At 48.3% G+C, this 19,271-nt stretch overlaps 1 protein-coding gene across 1 annotated transcript in view; it reads right to left on the reverse strand.

Moving 5' to 3' along the window:
* LOC147665984 (GDNF family receptor alpha-4-like) overlaps positions 1 to 19,271 on the reverse strand; it is a 432,571-nt gene that overhangs the window by 51,619 nt on the left and 361,681 nt on the right. The window contains exon 4 of the mRNA XM_086949349.1: positions 7,037 to 7,382. Coding sequence (XP_086805475.1) covers positions 7,037 to 7,382 — 346 coding nt within the window. The remainder of the gene's footprint in view (positions 1 to 7,036; positions 7,383 to 19,271) is intronic.

The raw sequence follows: 19,271 nt of genomic DNA on the forward strand, positions 1-19,271 counted from the left end.
AGCCGTACCGTGGGAAAAATTCACGAACCAACTGTTTGGCAGTGGTCGGAGCAGTGTAATCTGGGACTGGGTATGCTTCGGTCCAGCGGGACAGAGCACAGACAATTACGAGAACATATTTAAATCCTCGACAACGGTCCATCTGGATATAATCCATCTGGAGGACTTCAAAAGGGTGTTCGGGAGGATGGAATCCACCTTGCTCTACAGGGACGCTTTTACCTGGATTGAACTGACAACAGATCATGCAAGTACGCACTTTCTGTTTTGCTGCTGCTCGTAAGTGTTTATTGTACCAGAGATTTTGCAAACTGTCTAACATTGCTTTCTCTCCTAGGTGGGCAGGACTATGTGCTGTATTTATCATGACTTGAACCATAGAGTCAGGGAGAAACCATATAGATTTTCCCTTCGTCATCCAACCTTGATCTGTCTGGATCCCTCCTAGTTCAATCCATTTCTTTATTTCTTCTTCAGTAGCATGTGTCTGAATGTCAATAACATCTAGTGTGGGATCTCTGACTGTCATGCAGTTTGTCGGATCTGTTGTCTTTATCGTATCAGTTGTCTGAGTGTGAGTCAGTGCTGTATGTTTTGCTGTCTGATCTGCCAGGTCGTTACCCTGGGAAACAGAATCTGTGACTTTAGTATGTGCTTTACACTTCATGACGGATATGCCTGAAGGCAGATGTATTGCTTCTAACAGTGCTTGAATGAGTGGACCATGTTGTATCTTTGTACCATGAGAGGTCAGGAAACCTCGTTCCTGCCAGAGCATGCCGAAGTCGTGTACGACTCCGAACGCATAACGGGAATCAGTGTATATGTTAACATTTCTGTTCTTGGCTAGTATACAGGCTCGGGTCAGAGCGATGAGCTCTGCCGCTTGAGCAGACAGTGTATCAATACGATGTGTTTCTTTAACTTCAGTTTCAGTGGTCACTGCATATGCGGCCACTAACTCTCCTGTACTTGTTCTCATGCATGAACCATCCACATAGAGTGTCAGGTCTGGATTTGTCAAGGGAACATCTGTTAAATCTCGTCTGGGCTTTCCTTCTTAGATGGCATCACGTCAGCAGCTATTCCGGGTCCCTGCCACTCCGGGTCCCAGTTCAGGCCTTTCTTTTGCACGTCATTGTTTTCGGGCAAATTGGCCCAATTTTCAAAAGGGTAGGGGGTGCGGGGGCACACTGCAGGTCAGCATTACATACCGCAAATCATTATGGCAGATGCAGTTCCTGTTAGATGTGTTTTAACATATGTGTTTGCACAGCTAGCGGAAGGGGCTCTCCCACCCTAATACGGTGATCCTTAGGAAAAATCCCATCTAGGGTGTGGCCCGCCGCATGAGAAGTGGATGTGACCAATTGTGAAAAGCCACAGCAATTCATATTTTCCAAAAGGGTTTGAGTATCGTGACTTGCACTACTCTCTAAATGAAAATAAAGTCACCAAGAAGTGTAAAGTTGGTTCTTTCTAGATAGGGCTCCAGTAGATTACAAAAATCCTGAGTAAAGGATGCCCTAGGCCCCGGTTAACGATAACAGAGCCCCCCAGAAAAACTTTCAGTGGGATGCGTGTTTATAGAGACATATAGGGCCTGGTACTGGTCAGGAGGTGAGGTGAGTGGTTCAGAGCGACAGATAAAAGTATCCCTGAACAAAATGCCCAGACCACCCCTCTCGTCTTCCTACTCTATCCAATCTTGCAAGGCAATATCCCGAAGGATCAGGACCTTAGCAATTATTAGTCCACGTTTCAGTTATGAACACCCAGTCCGGATGGCGTTGTAAAACAAATTCTTTTAAAGCAACATTATTTTTGATCAGGGATCTAACATTAATAAGGAAGCCCTGAGCTAACTTCTCAGTAGTGGAGGGAGTACCAGTAGCCTTGGTAATAACCAAGCTCTCCTCTCCTACCTCTATCAATCAATCAATCAATCAATCAATCAGAGCATTTGTATAGCGCACTACTCACCCGGAGGGTCTCAAGGCGCTGGGGGGGGGGGGGGGTCCGCTACTGCTCGAACAGCCAGGTCTTGAGCTGCTTCCTGAAGGCGAGGTGGTCCTGGGTCAGGCGGAGGTGGGTCGGAAGGGAGTTCCAAGTCTTGGCGGCCAGGTAGGAGAAGGACCTTCCTCCTGTGGTGGCTCTTCGGATGCGGGGGACGGCGGCGAGGGCGTGGCTGGTCGATCGAAGCTGGCGCGTGGGAGCGTAGAAGTTGAGGCAGCTGTTGAGGTATCCTGGTCCTTGGTTGTGTAGGGCTTTGTGTGCGTGGGTGAGGAGCCGGAAGGTGATTCTCTTGTTGACCGAGAGCCAGTGCAGGTCTCTCAGGTGTCCGGAGATGTGGCTGCGGCGGGGGATGTCCAGGATGAGTCGTGCTGAGGTGTTCTGGATCCGCTGGAGTCTCTTCTGGAATTTGGCGGTGGTTCCGGCGTAGAGGGAGTTGCCGTAGTCCAGACGGCTGGTGACGAGGGCCTGGGTGACCGTCTTCCTGGTCTCGGTGGGGATCCATCGGAAGATCTTGCGTAGCATTCGCAGGATGTTGAAGCACGAGGAGGAGACGGCGTTGACTTGTCTGGTCATGGAGAGGGAGGAGTCCAGGATGAAGCCCAGGTTGCGTGCGTGGTCAGTTGGTTTGGGTGCGCTGCCCAGGGCGGGGGGCCACCAGGAGTCGTCCCAGGCGGAGGGTGAGGATCCCAGGATGAGGACTTCCGTCTTGTCCGAGTTCAGTTTCAGGCGGCTGTTCGACATCCATTTGGCTACGTCTGTCATCCCTTCGTGCAGGTTGGCTCTGGCGGTGGCGGGGTCGTTAGTGAGGGAGAGGATCAGCTGGGTGTCGTCGGCATAGGAGATGATGTTCAGATTGTGCTGGCGTGCGATGGCTGCGAGGGGGCTCATGTAGACGTTGAAGAGAGTTGGGCTGAGCGAGGAGCCTTGAGGAACGCCGCAGATGACTTCGGTGGCCTCCGATCTGAACGGGGGGAGGCGGACTCTCTGTGTCCTTCCGGCGAGGAAGGAGGTGATCCACTCCAGTGCCTTCTCCTGGATTCCGACGTTGCTGAGGCGCTGTACTAGGGTACGGTGGCAGACAGTGTCGAAGGCCGCGGAGAGGTCCAGGAGGATGAGGGCCGCTGTATCTCCGTTGTCGAGCAGGGCTCGGATGTCATCTGTAGCTGCGATCAGGGCGGTCTCGGTGCTGTGGTTGGCCCGGAAGCCAGACTGCGAGAGGTCGAGGGAGCCGTTCGTCTCGAGGAAGGCGGCCAGTTGCTTGTTGACGGTCTTCTCCATGACTTTGGCCGGAAACGGGAGCAGCAAGATGGGGCGGTAGTTCTTGAGGTCGGTAGGGTCTGCTGATGGTTTCTTGAGTAGAGCGCTGAGTTCGGCGTGCTTCCAGCTCTCCGGGAAGGTGGCGATGTCGAAGGAGGTGTTGATGATGTCCCGCAGGTGAGGTGCGATGACAGCGTCGGCCTTGTTGAAGACGTGGTGAGGGCAGGGGTCTGTCGGAGATCCGGATAGTTCCAAAGTCACAAAACGCTTAAGGAGAGGAACCTTTCAGGGCAAGGGTATCTGGGTCCATAGTATGTTTGCAGTGAGCCTCCACCTTGCAGAGTTCCTGAAGTTCCTCTCTAGAATACCTTAAACCTACCTTTGCATCTGGCAGAGAAGAACCAGCATCCTTGGCGCCCGGTGTGGACTTGGCATGGACGGGCGCAGACGGGCGGCGAGCCCGCTGCGCGCGTCCGCTGCGCAGCGGGCAGGGCATGCTATTTTTATAGGCTTCGCGCCCTAGAGCACTAACCCAGCTGTCTCCACCCCTCGCCAGCTGGCAATGGAGCCTCCTACACCCTCCACAGCAAAACGGTAGAGACGGCGGTGGACCGGGGTACGAGGCAGGGCCCTAAAGCAAGCACCTGACAAACCCTCAAGAGAAAAACAACTCTCCAGCAGATCCCTAGGAATTCAAAGCTGTGGACACTCAGAATGTTAAATGTCGTATACTTGTAAAGCGCACAGCTGCCCCAGCAAAGGGGCGTCCCGGCGCTGTATACCGCTGGGGAACCCATCTTGGTTTTCCCTGTGAGATGGTCCCTCCTGGGCATCTCCAAGGTGAAGACAAGCATCCCTGGCGCTGATGGGGCCGTTAGTAGAGATTATTGCCCAGAGTTGCTGAGTGTGACCCATGGTTGGAGTAGGCACCGAGGCGAGAATTATCGAGTCTGCTGACCATGGCCCAAGACCCTGCCGCGTCGGGAATCGAACCCTGGTCCCGGGCTGACCTCTACTTCCGGGTCTGCCGCCTCTAACCAGTGAGCCACACCACTCCACATGGATACAACCATGAATACAACCTGGAGGCCAGAAACCAAGTAAGTACAATGCAGGAATCTCCTAAAAGCTGAACCTTTCACAACAGCCTTTGACTCCATCACAGATTTGAGGGAAGCGAGTGAGAAATATCATATGGAACAGCGTATATCTTACAATTCCCCTAGTGAATCACTGCTGGAAGCCAGGAACCCCATCTAATTAACTCAGGGGATTTGAACCTCCAAACAATACACAGAAATACTCATTCAAATATAATAGCAGAAAAATAAATAAATAAGGAAATTAGGGGCAAAACATATATCAAATAAAGGAAATACAAACATCATTAAATATTAAATAGTGAATATAAAATAGTGAAGCATTAAACCATTAATTTGACAACAAATCAATAAAAGCGGAAAATATATTCATTCTTTTTTCTCTACTATAACGTATTTTAAGATATACAATGTTTTCATATATTTATTGTATTGTATTTATGAAATGCTAATAAAAAATTATAACACGAAAAAAAACACTGATTCAAGTATATGTTCATATATAAACAAATTGTGGGATAGTTGGATTCAAAAACAAAAAATATGTGAAATGTTTAATTTTTATGGGGAAACTTGGAGATTGCATGCTGTGCCTTTGTCGGCGCATACACATATTGTTCCAGTTGAGGTCTCCCATAGTCCATACTCGATTCTGTTTACTGGACTTACTTTGCCCCCACGAATTAAGATAATGATGCCAACTTAATTTTCACTTCAAATTTCTTCACGTTTACAGAACTTTTTGAAACTTTGAATTTTCAACTTTTCTTTTTTATGCATATTGATTTATCAAACTGCTGATAATATTTAATTTTATAAACTTTTGCAGACCCGGTAAATCGGTGTCGCGAACCCCCAGGTGTCCACGGACCACCGGTTAAGAAGACTCCTGCTGCTTCACAAGGCTGGACTTTAAATGTGATCTGTACAGAGCTCTGGACTGTTTGTAAGAATACAAATGGATCTATTTAAAAGTACTAAAGAAAATAAATAGATGAATAAGTAAATAAGTGCTTTGTACCGTAGGTTTACGTGTGTGCACCATTAGTCTGGCTAGCTGCAGCACCAATGTGTATCGCATATTAAAAGAAAATGTTACTTAAGTTGTGCTTGGTGAACAATCCGCCCGGAAGCCATTGTCTTCATGAGGTTTGTGTTCAATTGCGTGTAACAAGAGGGAGAGAGAGGACTAGATAGCTAGTCCGAGTCCCCGATGGTTTATATGTGATTAAACAAAGAGGACTAGCTTAAGTTGACCAAAGTGTTACAGTACTCTAATTAGTTCTGTCACGGGCACCTTGTTGGTGTATTCATGAAGCCCTCACCCACCAACCTAGTTGGTGGCATGCTTCATCATCGGGTCCATCCATTGTGTTCAATTACCATGCAAGACGATAACACTATGCCAGTGTATTGACCTACCTCTTAAAATAATTTCACAGCGGTGACGGGATGATAGGATCCTTACTCACGCACTTTCCATTTTAACCCCACACAGACTCCCTTTTGAATAAAGGATTTATGGGTGTACTGTGATGGCCTTTTAATTCTCACTTTTTGGGCCCCCACTCACTTAGAAGTGCATCCCTGTCTCCAGGTGCATGCCCGTCCTCCACCAAACGAGGTTTCTGGGGGGCGAGGACTGGCAGATGATGAAGCATGACACCTGGTGGTGTGTGATGCCAATCTATCACTTTTTGTGAGATGCCTCACTATCACTAGGCACCTCACTGTAAATTTTAATTTGGTCTATAGCTGGGAGCGGTCTCTATTGTGTTCACTATATTTGTTTGGAGGCTGACCGTCTCCCAGTACCCTACTGCCTCTTGTTCCCTCCTCGGGCTACTGCCTGGGAAAGTTTGTGTTCTCCCAATAACACTATGCCACCTGAGGAACATCATTTTCCATTCCATTAAATTAAACTGGCTGAATGCTATTGAAATAACTTATGAAGTGCCTTGAAGCTGGAGTGTAGGAACAGGGGGCAGCACATCTACCTTATAGTCCACTCTAGCAGAAAATTGCTCAATGATGATCAAAATGGATAATAAAGACATTTGTTGTGTTGTCTGAATCACAATTGGAATATCTAGTCATGATCTAATATATTAGGGCTATTAAATGATAAAAAAATGTACACCAAGAACCGGGCATTATTAACAGGTGTGGCTAGATAGGCTAGTGAAAGAGCAGAGTAAGCCTAACAATAACCAATTATATTGCAAGACACTTTGGGACTGATTCACAAAGGGTCTCTGCACTTGTGGCAGAGTCCCCGCAATCGCGAAGGAGACTCCTCACTCGGGGCGGGGATTCCGGAGCAAGTGTAGTGACCAGGGCCGTACTGGGAACCAAAACCGGCCCTGACAAAGTGCTCGGCCGGCCCCCCACCCCCACCCCTGGGGGTTTCAGGTGCGGCCTAGCTCTTTAGCAGGGTTGGTTTTCGGACGATATTGTTACAGGGCCCATCTGCAAAAACGCAGCCCTGTAACAAAAACGGCCCCCAGGGGCCCAAAACCGGCACCCACCCGTGCGGCGCACTGGGGGATTGCCCGTTGCCCACTACGGCCAGTCCGGCCCTGGTGGTGACTCCCCCACATCTGCGGGACCTCTACACGAGCGGGGAGGACCTTTGTGAACCAGGTCCCCAGATTCGAACATACCTGCAGACGTAGTTCCCCCTACAGGCATCCATAGGGGTTAGGCAGTTGGGTTTCCCTCTGGCCCCATAAGAGCAGTCCGGGACAATGGTCTGTCTCCGCCGCTCGGCGCATGCGGTGTTCTCACATGGGCAGAAGAGTAGCTCATGGGTGTACTGGAAAGGCACGCGGTCGAAGAACTTTCGCAGTGCCTTATTACACTTGGAGCGGTTGCACATGTCAGCTCGCGCTTGCCATCGAAAGCATACTGAGACGTAGTCCGTCCGTAGTTTTTTGCATGTCCCGTCCATGTTGCAAGCTTTGGCGGCATCAAGGCAGCGGTTGACTTGGGTCACTTTTTTTTCAGAACCTGCACAAGCACACAACCAAGACAAGTTTATCAGCATAAAGTAAATACTTCCAGAGTGAGAAATCTCTTTTCTTCCACAAACAAAGGTGCAATAAGGAACTCTATTCAACATTCTTTAGCTGTCCTCATTAATAAATGCATTTAAAACGACGCATCAGAATCCCTTTCAGGTTACTGGGCCCAACAGGCCCAACAGCAGTGGCAGGGGTGGCTCTAGACTCATGGCGGCCCTGGGCAGGGAGCGTAGGTAGGGGGCCCCGGAAGAGGCGCGGAGGCCAGTGAAGAGGGGGGTCAGAGTGTTTGGAAGTGGAACAGAGCCGGAGGCCGCCAAATCCCTGCCTCTGGGGCCGCCACGCAAATATGTATCCATCCTCAGAGGATTATTATATTAAAGATATATATTGGCGTGGCGGCCCCTGGGGTTTGGCGGCCCTGTGCAGGTGCACAGCTTGCACATGCCTAAGGCCGGCCCTGGTGGTGGTTGAGGCCTTTTACGCCTGATGTCCCAGGGCCTGGCCTACTATGGATCCTGAGCAACTGGGCCAAGTACCCCTTCTGCACTTGACCCTCAGTGGTAGCTGTTAACGAGCAATCAAAATCTCCCTTAGGGGGAAGTGTGAATACAGATTAGTGAACACAACTCATAACTCCAAGACAGCACAACGGGTGTCAATAAATCAATGTCCATTCAAATTCTTATTGAAAGAAGCATTTTATTTATAACTCTGCTCAATAAAGAAATGTTACAACATGGATAAACAATAAGACATTTTCCATTGATGTCAGGGCTCTAGCATTTCACTTACAGATCCCTGCCCACCCACTCTTCGTCATGTGGTCGCGATATTTCCCCATTCTTTTGTGGCCACATCCAGGGAAAGATCACTAATAGCCATATCTCAAGAGTTCACTCGGACTCTTAAAACGTAGTCAAAGGTATCTTGGCGCTAACTCCAAAGCTGATAGTCCCACAACACAAGACATGGGAGTGACTAGAGTTCACGCCTAGATGTCAGCCACAGTGATATGTGCATCTAAGGGTTAATCTGTGGCTCCTACTCTTTATGGTTCCCTAATCAGCCCCATCTACTTCTTTAGATGTATCCCGGCCCCTTCCTTGTGATCTCTGTTACACTGAGACAGAGTAGTCAAAAAAGGGGGTGGCATTGATATTGTAAACATCCACACTTATAATTGTGTCACTTTTGACTCAAAGGAGCTTCAGGGGGCAGAATCATTGGGTTTTTGCATCCCACTTTCAGCAAACATAGCCCTGGCCGGAGTGTTGGTATACATCCCCCTGGCCCTTCGGGAGTATTTCTACCTTCCCTCCCTGGATGAGTTCCTATCTAAATACGTGCTAAAATATTCTAATTTTACAATTTTAGGAGACCTCAACTTACATGTGGACTCTCCCTCTGACCCACATGGGCAACTTCTCTTAGATAACGTGTCATCATGGGACATGCAGCAGTTCGTGACCCAGCCAACCCATGTAGCGGGTCACACATTACACACCATTTTATCTAATGGCCAAGTCCTGCTGTCTGATATTAAACACGCACTTCAGACTGATCACGCTCTTATTTATTTAATTTCGAAGTTGGACTATGGCCTTCACGGACGCACAACCTGTTCTTGTGTTTCACCGCAGAAACCGGTCCACAGTCTCTCCTGTGGGGTTCAGTAGCTCCTTGAGTGGGCACCCCATGTATGATTGGGAATGTTGATGTGGATGCCCTGTCGGGTAATGCCTGGCTTTAACCCGTTTCATGTTGATGACGGAACCGCTCCGTCATCAGCTACGGGTGCGCTGTGCTGATGACGGAGCGGTGCCGTCATGGCCCGCCCAGCTCGATAGAACGCTCATGCGCGGCGCGAATTCCGCGCCTGCGCTGAGGGTTCTATTGAGCGGGGCGGGCCGTGACGAAACTGCTCCGTCACGAGCACAGCTCAACCGACGCTGGTGACGGAGCGGTTCCGTCACCAGCATGCGGCCGCCGCGTGGCCGCCCCGCCCCCTTAGCACTGCGGCGGAATAGCCGCTGCAGTAAAGGGGTTAATAATAATAATAATAATAATCCACATTTGTAAAGCGCACAATCACCCGTAAGGTTCTCTAGGCGCTGGGGGCCGTCGGGAAGATTAAGCAAGCTATTGCCCAGAGTCACATGATGCTGGGCTGGCCTGCCGCCGGAGCCGAGGATCGAACCGTGATCTCCAGATTCCAACGTCAGTCGCCCTGGCCACGGCGCCACACCTCTCACCGAAGGCTGATACCATTGCTCCTATCAAACACAGAGATACCACCTCGGTGGTCAAATGACAATCAGCACCCTGGTTCAATGAGGAGCTGAAAGAGCTTTACAAACTATCTAAAAACTATCTAAAAGACTCTAAAGAAGTTGTAGGCATCACTACCTTCCCAAGAACAAATGGATCTATAAGAATACCTTAAATAAATACCACCAAGCAATCAAGAAAAGCCAATCAGACTTCCTCACAGCTCAAATTGACACCTCCCATGTCAAGCTATTCAAAATCGTCAAAATATCTATACACCCAGATGCTTCAACCATTAACGCCTCGCTCAAGCTATGAACCCAACTTTCAGATTTCTTCGATAGAAAAAATAAAACATTTCTATATTCCGTTCAGTTACCATTCTCCAAAGTCTATTGTATGGCAGGAGGCCTCGTCTACACCCAGTGGCCCTTCCTTGCAAGAGTTTCCTCAAATTTCGATGGAGAAATCTGCTCCGGCCCTCAGCATGTGCAAATCCTGGTCTCCAGAGGATCCATGTCACTCCCACATTCTTGTTTCTAACGGCGTGGCAATAAACTCCACCCTAAACCAACTAGTAAGCCTGCCTTTACAGACGGCCATTGTTCCTAGATGTTGGAAACAGGCTAAATTAATTCCTCTCCTAAAAAGGGCCATCGGTTGACAAATTCAGTCTGTCTGCCGGTAGGCCTCAATTCAGTGACGGAGGTTAACAAGCTCGGCATAGCCAATAGGTCTCGTCTTTATATGTATTTAATTCTGCAGCACACTATCCTTGGTGCAACATCAACTGTTGCATGGCTAAACACTTATAATGTCCCAAAAGCTAGACCTATTGGCTATGCCAATGCTTGTTATATGTGGCAGCCCCCCTAATGAGTGTGAGCTTCCTCTGATGTGGAAATGTTAGTGCTGCAGGGCTCCGGATGTGCAAGCTTGCATACATGTCACCCTTCCAGTGCTGCAGGATTCGAATAGTATGAGCTTGTTCCCACTAAAGTAACTCACTCCAAGTGCTGCAGGACTCTAATGTGAGCTCCAGCTGGTACAGAACCCTTAGTGCTGCAGTAATGTGGGATTCATGTGACCCTTCTAGTGCTGCAGGTCTCTGATGTGGATATGGTATGCAACCTTTACCACGCATTTTTTACCACGCAATACCATTACCACGCATTTTTTACAACGCAAAAACTTTTACCACGCATACTTTTACAACGGATACTATTACAACGCAAGTACTTTTACAACGCATGTACTTTTACAACGCATTTCGTAAAATAAAGGGGTATTTTAAGGGTTAAGGGTTAGGTTTGGGTTTTTGGGTAAAGGGGTATTTGTAGGGTTCAGGGCTAGGTTTGGGTTTTTGGGTAAAGGGGTATTTTTAGTGTTCAGGGTTAGGTTTGGGTTTTTGGGTAAAGGGGTATTTTTAGGGTTCAGGGCTAGGTTTGGGGTTTTGGGTAAAGGGGTATTTTTAGGGTTCAGGGCTAGGTTTGGGTTTTTGGGTAAAGGGGTATTTTTAGGGTTCAGGGTTAGGTTTGGGTTTTTGGGTAAATGGGTATTTTTAGGGTTCAGGGCTAAGTTTGGGTTTTTGGGTAAAGGGGTATTTTAGGGTTCAGGGCTAGGTTTGGGTTTTTGGGTAAAGGGGTATTTTTAGGGTTCAGGGCTAGGTTTGGGTTTTTGGGTAAATGGGTATTTTTAGGGTTCAGGGCTAGGTTTGGGTTTTTGGGTAAAGGGGTATTTTTAGGGTTCAGGGCTAGGTTTGGGTATAGGGGTATTTTTAGGGTTCAGGGCTAGGTTTGGGTTTTGGGGTAAAGGGGTATTTTTAGGGTTCAGGGCTAGGTTTGGGTTTTAAATAAAATTAAATTAAGATTAAATTAAATTAAATTATAATAATTTTAGTTTTTTAAAAATTATATACTTACCAATACTTACGTTGTAATGGTATGCGTTGTAAAGGTATCTGCATTGTAAAAAAATGCGTTGTAATGATACTTCGTTGTAATGGATCCTGCGTTGTAAAAATTGCGTTGTAAAGGTATGCGTGCTAAAAGTATGCGTTCTAACGTCATACATCCATGGATATCCTAGTGCTGCAGGACTCCAGCAGCTATAGTGACCTTATTTCGATATTAAATATCACGCTCCCAGTGCAGCAGGATTCCAAAAGCGTCAGCATCCTCTGGTACGGAACCTTTAGTGCTGTGGGACTCCAGAAGAGTGAACTTCTTTCGGTATTGCATGACATCCTTCCAATGTTGCAGGATTCCTCCGATACTGAACCCCTACTACTGCAGGACTGCAGCAGTGTGAGGTTCATCTGGCGTGGAAGTCCTAGTACTGCAGGACACGAGCAGTGGGAGATTAATTTGCTATGCCCCCACCCCCACTTCCCCCTGTGCCGTAGGACTCCAGCAATGTGAACTTCCTCTAATATGGACATATCAGTGCTTAAGGACTCCAGCAGCATGAGCTTCTGTCGGTATTACATCTCAATCAATCAATCAATCATTTGTAAAGCGCACTACATACCCGCGAGGGTCGCAAGGCGCTGGGGGTGGGGATGCTACTGATCGAACAGCAAGGTCTTGAGTATCCTCGTGAAGGTCAGCAGGTCGTGGGTCTGTCGTAGGCTCAGTGGGAGGGTGTCTCACTCTTCCATGGCTCCAGGATTTGAGAAATGTGAGCTTCCTCTTGTAAAGTACTCCAAGTACAGCAGGACTCCAGCAATGTGAACTACCTCTGACACTAAGCCCAAAAGGACCCCACAACACCAGCAGTGCGGGGTGGGGGGAATCAGAGCTCCAGAGGGCCCCCTCAGCACAGTCCCCTGGCCTGATAGCTCCCGAGTGAGCCCAGAAGGGGCCCCTCAATATGCTTTGCGGGAGGAGAGAGGGGATCAACTTTCATTACATCACTGCCCTGCTCTTACAGGGAAACCTGCTGGCGGGGTCAGGGAAGACAGCTGATGTGACACAGCCCCTAGGCAATCGAGAGAACTGCCCCACTCTTAAGGGACACCTGCAAGCCATGGCTGGGAGTTCACTGCAGTGACATTAGGCACAGCGGAAGAAGAGAACAGCCCCGCTCTCACAGTGACACGTCCTCAGCTCTTATTAGAATTCATATTTCTCATAGATGAATATTTCTTGTGCCCCAGAGTTCTTGGATTCGCCTCTAATGAGACATGTCAGGCACCAAGGAAAGGAAGCAGAGTGCGGAGAGATGTTCCTTTCCCCGAAGGCTGGACCAGCTGCACCATCTCACCTCCCCTTTCGAGTAATTGCCAGAGTAAAGGAAACAACTGCCACCTCCCCCAGAGGTGACTCTCATCGCTGACAGCAGAAGGTGATGCAATGCCCTCTGCTCGGGAGGGGGGACAAGGGGCATAAAACTGAAGAGGAGTATTCAGCATTGAGGTGTGCGAGGAATTCCAACCAGCGGCTGGGAAAAAAATAAATGGACATTGCCAAGTGCCACGACAAGGTAAGAGACGAGAGAGGAAGAATGCGTGGAGACAAGAAGCCTAACAAGAAGGGGCAGTGAAGAGTGGAATCTTGGGAGCAAGAAGCTCTAGAAAGACGCAGGGGATGAGGAAACGTGACAGTGATGGAAGTAAGAGAGGAGCATACAGAGACATCATGGAAGAAATGGCCAGATAGGAAGAGCCAGAGTACTGGCAAGAGCAGACAGACGACATCGATACACTGAGATTAAAGACGGAGACAAAAAAGTGGGAAAAAGGAACAGTACATATAGTGAGGGAAAACGTAAAGTGGGAAAGAGGCCGAAAGTTCAGCGGAAAGAGACACGAGTGGAATACAGTAAGTGGGAGAAATGCACATAGAGGAGAAAAAGTAGATGCATTTGAGAAATAAACAAAGATGGATTAAAATGGTCAGAGAGATAAAAGAAACTGTGTTTACTACTAAAAGGTAGGAGCAGCCGACAGAAACGGTGAACAAAACTAAAGAAAAAAGTGTGCGCCTCGCGCGGCAGCGGGGGGAGGGGAGAGAGGAGGGGACCTGTGCGATTCCCTTGCGGGAGCGAGCAGCAAGGCGCAATAATTGATAACATATGGTGCCAGCTGTTCGCTACTGCAAGGGAATCACCAAATGTGCATGCGCTGCCATTGAGGGCAATGGAACGCGCGCACGTTTTTAGGCGAAAAAGGGAACTGATGGCTAAAGGTCTCTTTCCTAAGCAGCACACGCGAGCTGCGTAGGCGAGACCTAAAAAGGGCATGCTCACTCCTACTGATTACTGCATAGTATGCTGTCACCACCACGGTCTTGCTACTTAATTCCTTGTGAGGGTAGCGCTTTGGGCGTCCTACCCGGGTGTTCAATCCGGTCCAACAACACCGCAATCCATGAGACATGCCTATGTCATGGAGAACATGCATGATCTGTTTATGCCGATAACAAGAAAAATCAGCATTAGGGATTCAGACATCCGTATAGTTGGACACTCAGGGCAGGGGTACACACCCATTACCACAAAGAGGACTTTTCAATCGCCGGAACAACCATTCACTAAAGAGTTATGATCCATTGTGAAGCTCTCAGTATATGGTTCTTTGGGCTGGTTCAAAGTATAAATGACATCTCCAACAAGCAATGAATGATGGGGGCATGAATTATAGCCCCTCTATATTATCATTATTATGATTATTAGCCCCTCTCTATGTATATTGTTATTATTTGTTCTTGACAGATGCTCTACTAGAGCTAATCTATCTCTCTAGTGACCGTCAGTCTGAACTTCAGTCTTGTAAGCAGCTGGTCTTTTGACTAAAACTTTAAATAGTGTTTCCCTGTACAAAACTGACACCTCCACAGGGCTTTAGTTAAGTATGTTGAGAAGGAAATCACAAACGTCTAAGTCTAAGATACTTAGGGCCTCATTAAGGGCCATATGTATCAACAACCTGATTTGCGATTCTCAAATAGCGATTTTTTAGAAATTGCTATTTGAGAATCGCAAATAGGGATGTATGTACAAAATCGCAAATTTTTTAGCGATTTCTTAGTATTCCTTAATTGCGATTAGCAAATTGCAAATCGCAATTAAGGAATACTTTCCCATTCATTTCTATGGGCCAGAAGGCCCATAGGAATGAATGGGAAGTTATTCTCAATTTGCGATTCGCAATTTGAGAATCGCAAATTGAGAATCATTTCAAGGGTGCAGGGGTGTCCAAAGGACACCCTGTTGCACCCCTGAAATTAGCATGGGTGCACATGTGGCGCACATACATGCTCTAAGGGCATGTATGTGCTTCACATTGCACTTTGAAAAATGCAAAAAAGTGCATTTTTCAAGGAATTCGCAAATTACCACCAACTTGAAGTTGGTGGTAATTTGCGATTCCTTAAGGCCAATTTGCATTTTTTTAATGCTTCTTACATTGCATTTAAGGAATCGCAAAATTTGTGATTCCTTAAATGCAATCGCAAAATAAGGAATCGCAAATTTCGGCGTTTGCGAACGCATGAGTGCTTGATACATATGGCCCATAGACATTGGCAGATGGAATATTCCATCCTAAAGTGTATCTAGACAAGGTAGATAATTGTCAATTGACGGCCACCCTCTCTAGATGGCTATGAAAAAATGTGGACCCCTGCATTTATTATCATTATTTATTTTACAAATTAAGCACTGCCTCACTGTTGTGGATGAATGTGGATCCTCCTGTCCTGACCATGGAGCTATCCATGGGTCTGGTGAATGCACTTTGTACGAAAGATGCTCACTCTTGCATATGTATTTTTGCACATCAGTGAGATGGTAGACTGCAGTTCAGAGTAAATGTATAGAACACTCTGCCATCTGTTTTTGTCTGTTACTGTGCCAACATAAATAAAACAATCATTGGCAACACCAATAGGGTATCACTTTTCCTAAACATGAAATGACATTGCCAATAGGCCTGACTTTTTGTCAGGGGAAGCATTTGTAATATTTGGGTAACTTTGTGCATGTTGCTCCCAGCTGTCCTGGAAACACATACCATAATACTGCAAGCTCTTGGGCTAAAACCACACTGAAGATGAGAGTAGGACACCTTTGTTGAACAAAGTGTTCAGCAGAGTTAAGCTGTACCCTCAAGAAAGTGTTATCAAAAGGAGTCAGAAGATGCTGTTTGTGTTTTTAAGTGGTGAACTTCAAGGGCATAAAAAGCAAAATATTGCATAGTAGATAAACAATGGGCCAGTTCTTTTGGTGCAACTGGAAGAAAACATATGTGTGCATGTCTCTTTAGTTCGTGAACCCAATATCTTCTCTTACCAGCAATGCAACAAAAAAAATGAACTTAAAAGGGTAATTAGAAAACACACTCATGCAGAAGACTCCCAGCCCCACCACAACGAGCAAGAGAGCTTGAGGTTTGCTAGGGCACCACATGCGGTATGCATGCACACACCTAACGCCGCAAAGCTGGTCATTACGATAAAGAGTAAAATTTTACGACAGGATCTATATACAAGTTTCCACTTGCGTGGCTAGAGTAGCGTTGAACTCGTGTTCTACACAGACATTTACTGTGCACTTGAGGTGAACACTATAGTTGAATGTTTGCTCTGCCTCCTGCTCTGCCTCCAGATGAATGTCCACTGTTGTTCTTCCTTAACTCCTTCGTACTGGTGCTCACAGTGGAGCTATCTTGCCTGATTTATACTGGTGATTTTGGTGGCAATATGTGCCCTGAATTACGAGGGAGCTCAGAGTGGCAATATCGTGCCTGGATTGCGCTGGTGTTGTGTCCGTCATGGCTACCTGTTGCTTGCATTGCCCTGGTGCTCGTGGTGGCAATAGCTTCCCTTCCTGGCAGCAGCGATCTGTTGTCTGAGTTGCACTGTTGCCCGCCACGGCTACATGTTGCTTGCATTGCACTGCTGCTTGCGGTGGCAATATCTTGCCTGGATTGCACTGCTGCTGCTCGCCACGGCTGTATGTTGCTTGCATTGCACTGGTTCTCAGAGTGGCAATAGCTTGCCTGGATTGCACTGGTGTCCGCCACGACTGTATGTTGCTGGCATTGTGCTGGTTCTCACAGCGGGAATAGCTTGCCTAGATTGCACGGGTGTCCGCCACAACTGTATGTTGCTTGCATTGCGCTGGTTCTCACAGCGGGAATAGCTTGCCTGGATTGCACTGGTGTCCGCCACGACTGTATGTTCCTTGCATTGCGCTGGTTCTCACAGCGGGAATAGCTTGCCTGGACTGCACTGGTGTCCGCCACGGCTGTATGTTGCTTGCATTGCACTGGTTCTCAGAGTGGCAATAGCTTGCGTGGATTGGACTTGTGTCCGCCACGTCTGTGTGTTGCCTGCATTGCGCTGGTTCTCACAGCGGGAATAGCTTGCCTGAATTGCACTGGTGTCTGCCAAGGCTATATATTGCCTGCATTGGACTGGTGCTCAGAGTGCAAATATGTTGCCTGAATTGCACTGGTTCTCACAGCGGGAATATGTTGCCTGGATTGCACTGCTGCCCGCCACGGCTGTATGTTGCCTGCATTGCACTGGTTCTCACAGCAGGAATAGCTTGCCTGAATTGCACTGGTGTCCACCACTGCTGTATGTTGCCTGAATTGCACTGGTTCTCACAGCGGGAATAGCTTGCCTGGATTGCACTGGTGTCCACCACGGCTGTACGTTGCCTGCATTGCGCCGGTACTCAGAGTGGCAATACCATGCCTGGATTGCACTGCAATCCGCCATAGTTGTATGTTGCTTGCATTGCACTGGTGCTCGCAGAGGCAATAGTTTGCCTGAATTGCACTGGTGTCCACTATGGCTATATGTTGCTTGCATTGAACTGGTTGTCACAGTGGGAATAGCTTGCCTGGATTGCACTGCTGCCCGCCATGGTTGTATGTTGCTTGCATTCCTGGTGCTCGCAAGGGCAATAGCTTGCCTGAATTGCACTGGTGTCCTCTACGGCTATATGTTGCTTGCATTGAACTGGTTCTCACAGCGGGAATAGCTTGCCTGGATTGCACTGGTGTCCGCCATGTCTGTGTGTTGCCTGCATTGCGCTGGTTCTCACAGCGGGAATAGCTTGCCTGGATTGCACTGGTGTCCGCCACGGCTGTATGTTGCCTGCATTGCACCGGTTCTCACAGCGGGAATAGCTTGCCTGGATTGCACTGCTGCCCGCCATGGTTGTATGTTGCGTGCATTGCACTGGTGCTCGCAAGGGTAATATCTTGCCTGGATTGCACTGGTGTCCGCCACGGCTGTATGTTGCCTGCATTGCACTGGTTCTCACAGCGGGAATAGCTTGCCTGAATTGCACTGGTGTCCGCCACGGCTGTACGTTGCCTGCATTGCGCCGGTACTCAGAGTGGCAATACCTTGCCTGGATTGCACTGCATCCCGCCATAGTTGTATGTTGCTTGCATTGCGCTGGTTCTCACAGCGGGAATAGCTTGCCTGGATTGAACTGGTGTCCGCCATGGCTGTATGTTGCTTGCATTGCAGTGGTTCTCACAGCAGGAATAGCTTGCCTGGATTGCACTGGTGTCCACCACGGCTGTACGTTGCCTGCATTGCGCCGGTACTCAGAGTGGCAATACCTTGCCTGGATTGCACTGCATCTCGCCATAGTTGTATGTTGCTTGCATTGCACTGGTGCTCGCCGTGGAAATATCTTGCCTGAATTGCACTGGTGTCCACTACGGCTATATATTGCCTGCATTGGACTGGTTCTCACAGCGGCAATACCTTGCCTGGATTGCACTGCAACCCGCCATAGTTGTATGTTGCTTGCATTGCACTGGTGCTCGCAGAGGCAATAGTTTGCCTGAATTGCACTGGTGTCCGCCACGGCTGTATGTTGCTTGCATTGAACTGGTTCTCACAGTGCGAATAGCTTGCCTGGATTGCACTGCTGCCCGCCATGGTTATATGTTGCCTGAATTGCACTGGTTTTCACAGCGGGAATGTCTTGCCAGGATTGCACTGCTGCCTGCCACGGCTGTATGTTGCTTGCATTGCACTGGTGCTCGCAGTGGGAATAGCTTGCCTGAATTGCACTGGTGTCCGCTACGGCTGTATGTTGCCTGTATTGCACTGGTTCTCACAGCGGGAATAGCTTGCCTGAATTGCACTGGTGTCTGCCACGGCTGTATGTTGCCTGTATTGCACTGGTTCTCACAGCGGGAATAGCTTGCCTGAATTGCACTGGTGTCCGCCACGGCTGTATGTTGCCTGTATTGCACTGGTTCTCACAGCGGGAATAGCTTGCCTGAATTGCACTGGTGTCCGCCACGGCTGTATGTTGCTTACATTGCACTGGTTCTCACAGCGGGAATAGCTTGCCTGGATTGCACTGGTGTCCACCACTGCTGTATGTTGCCTGTATTGCACTGGTTCTCACAGCGGGAATAGCTTGCCTGAATTGCACTGGTGTCCGCCACGGCTGTACGTTGCCTGCATTGCGCCGGTACTCAGAGTGGCAATACCTTGCCTGGATTGCACTGCATCCCGCCATAGTTGTATGTTGCTTGCATTGCGCTGGTTCTCACAGTGGGAATAGCTGGCCTGGATTGCACTGGTGTCCGCCACGGCTGTATGTTGCTTACATTGCGCTGGTTCTC

Source organism: Lissotriton vulgaris, unplaced genomic scaffold (genome assembly GCF_964263255.1).
Source record: "Lissotriton vulgaris unplaced genomic scaffold, aLisVul1.2 SCAFFOLD_459, whole genome shotgun sequence".
NCBI lineage: Eukaryota > Metazoa > Chordata > Amphibia > Caudata > Salamandridae > Lissotriton > Lissotriton vulgaris.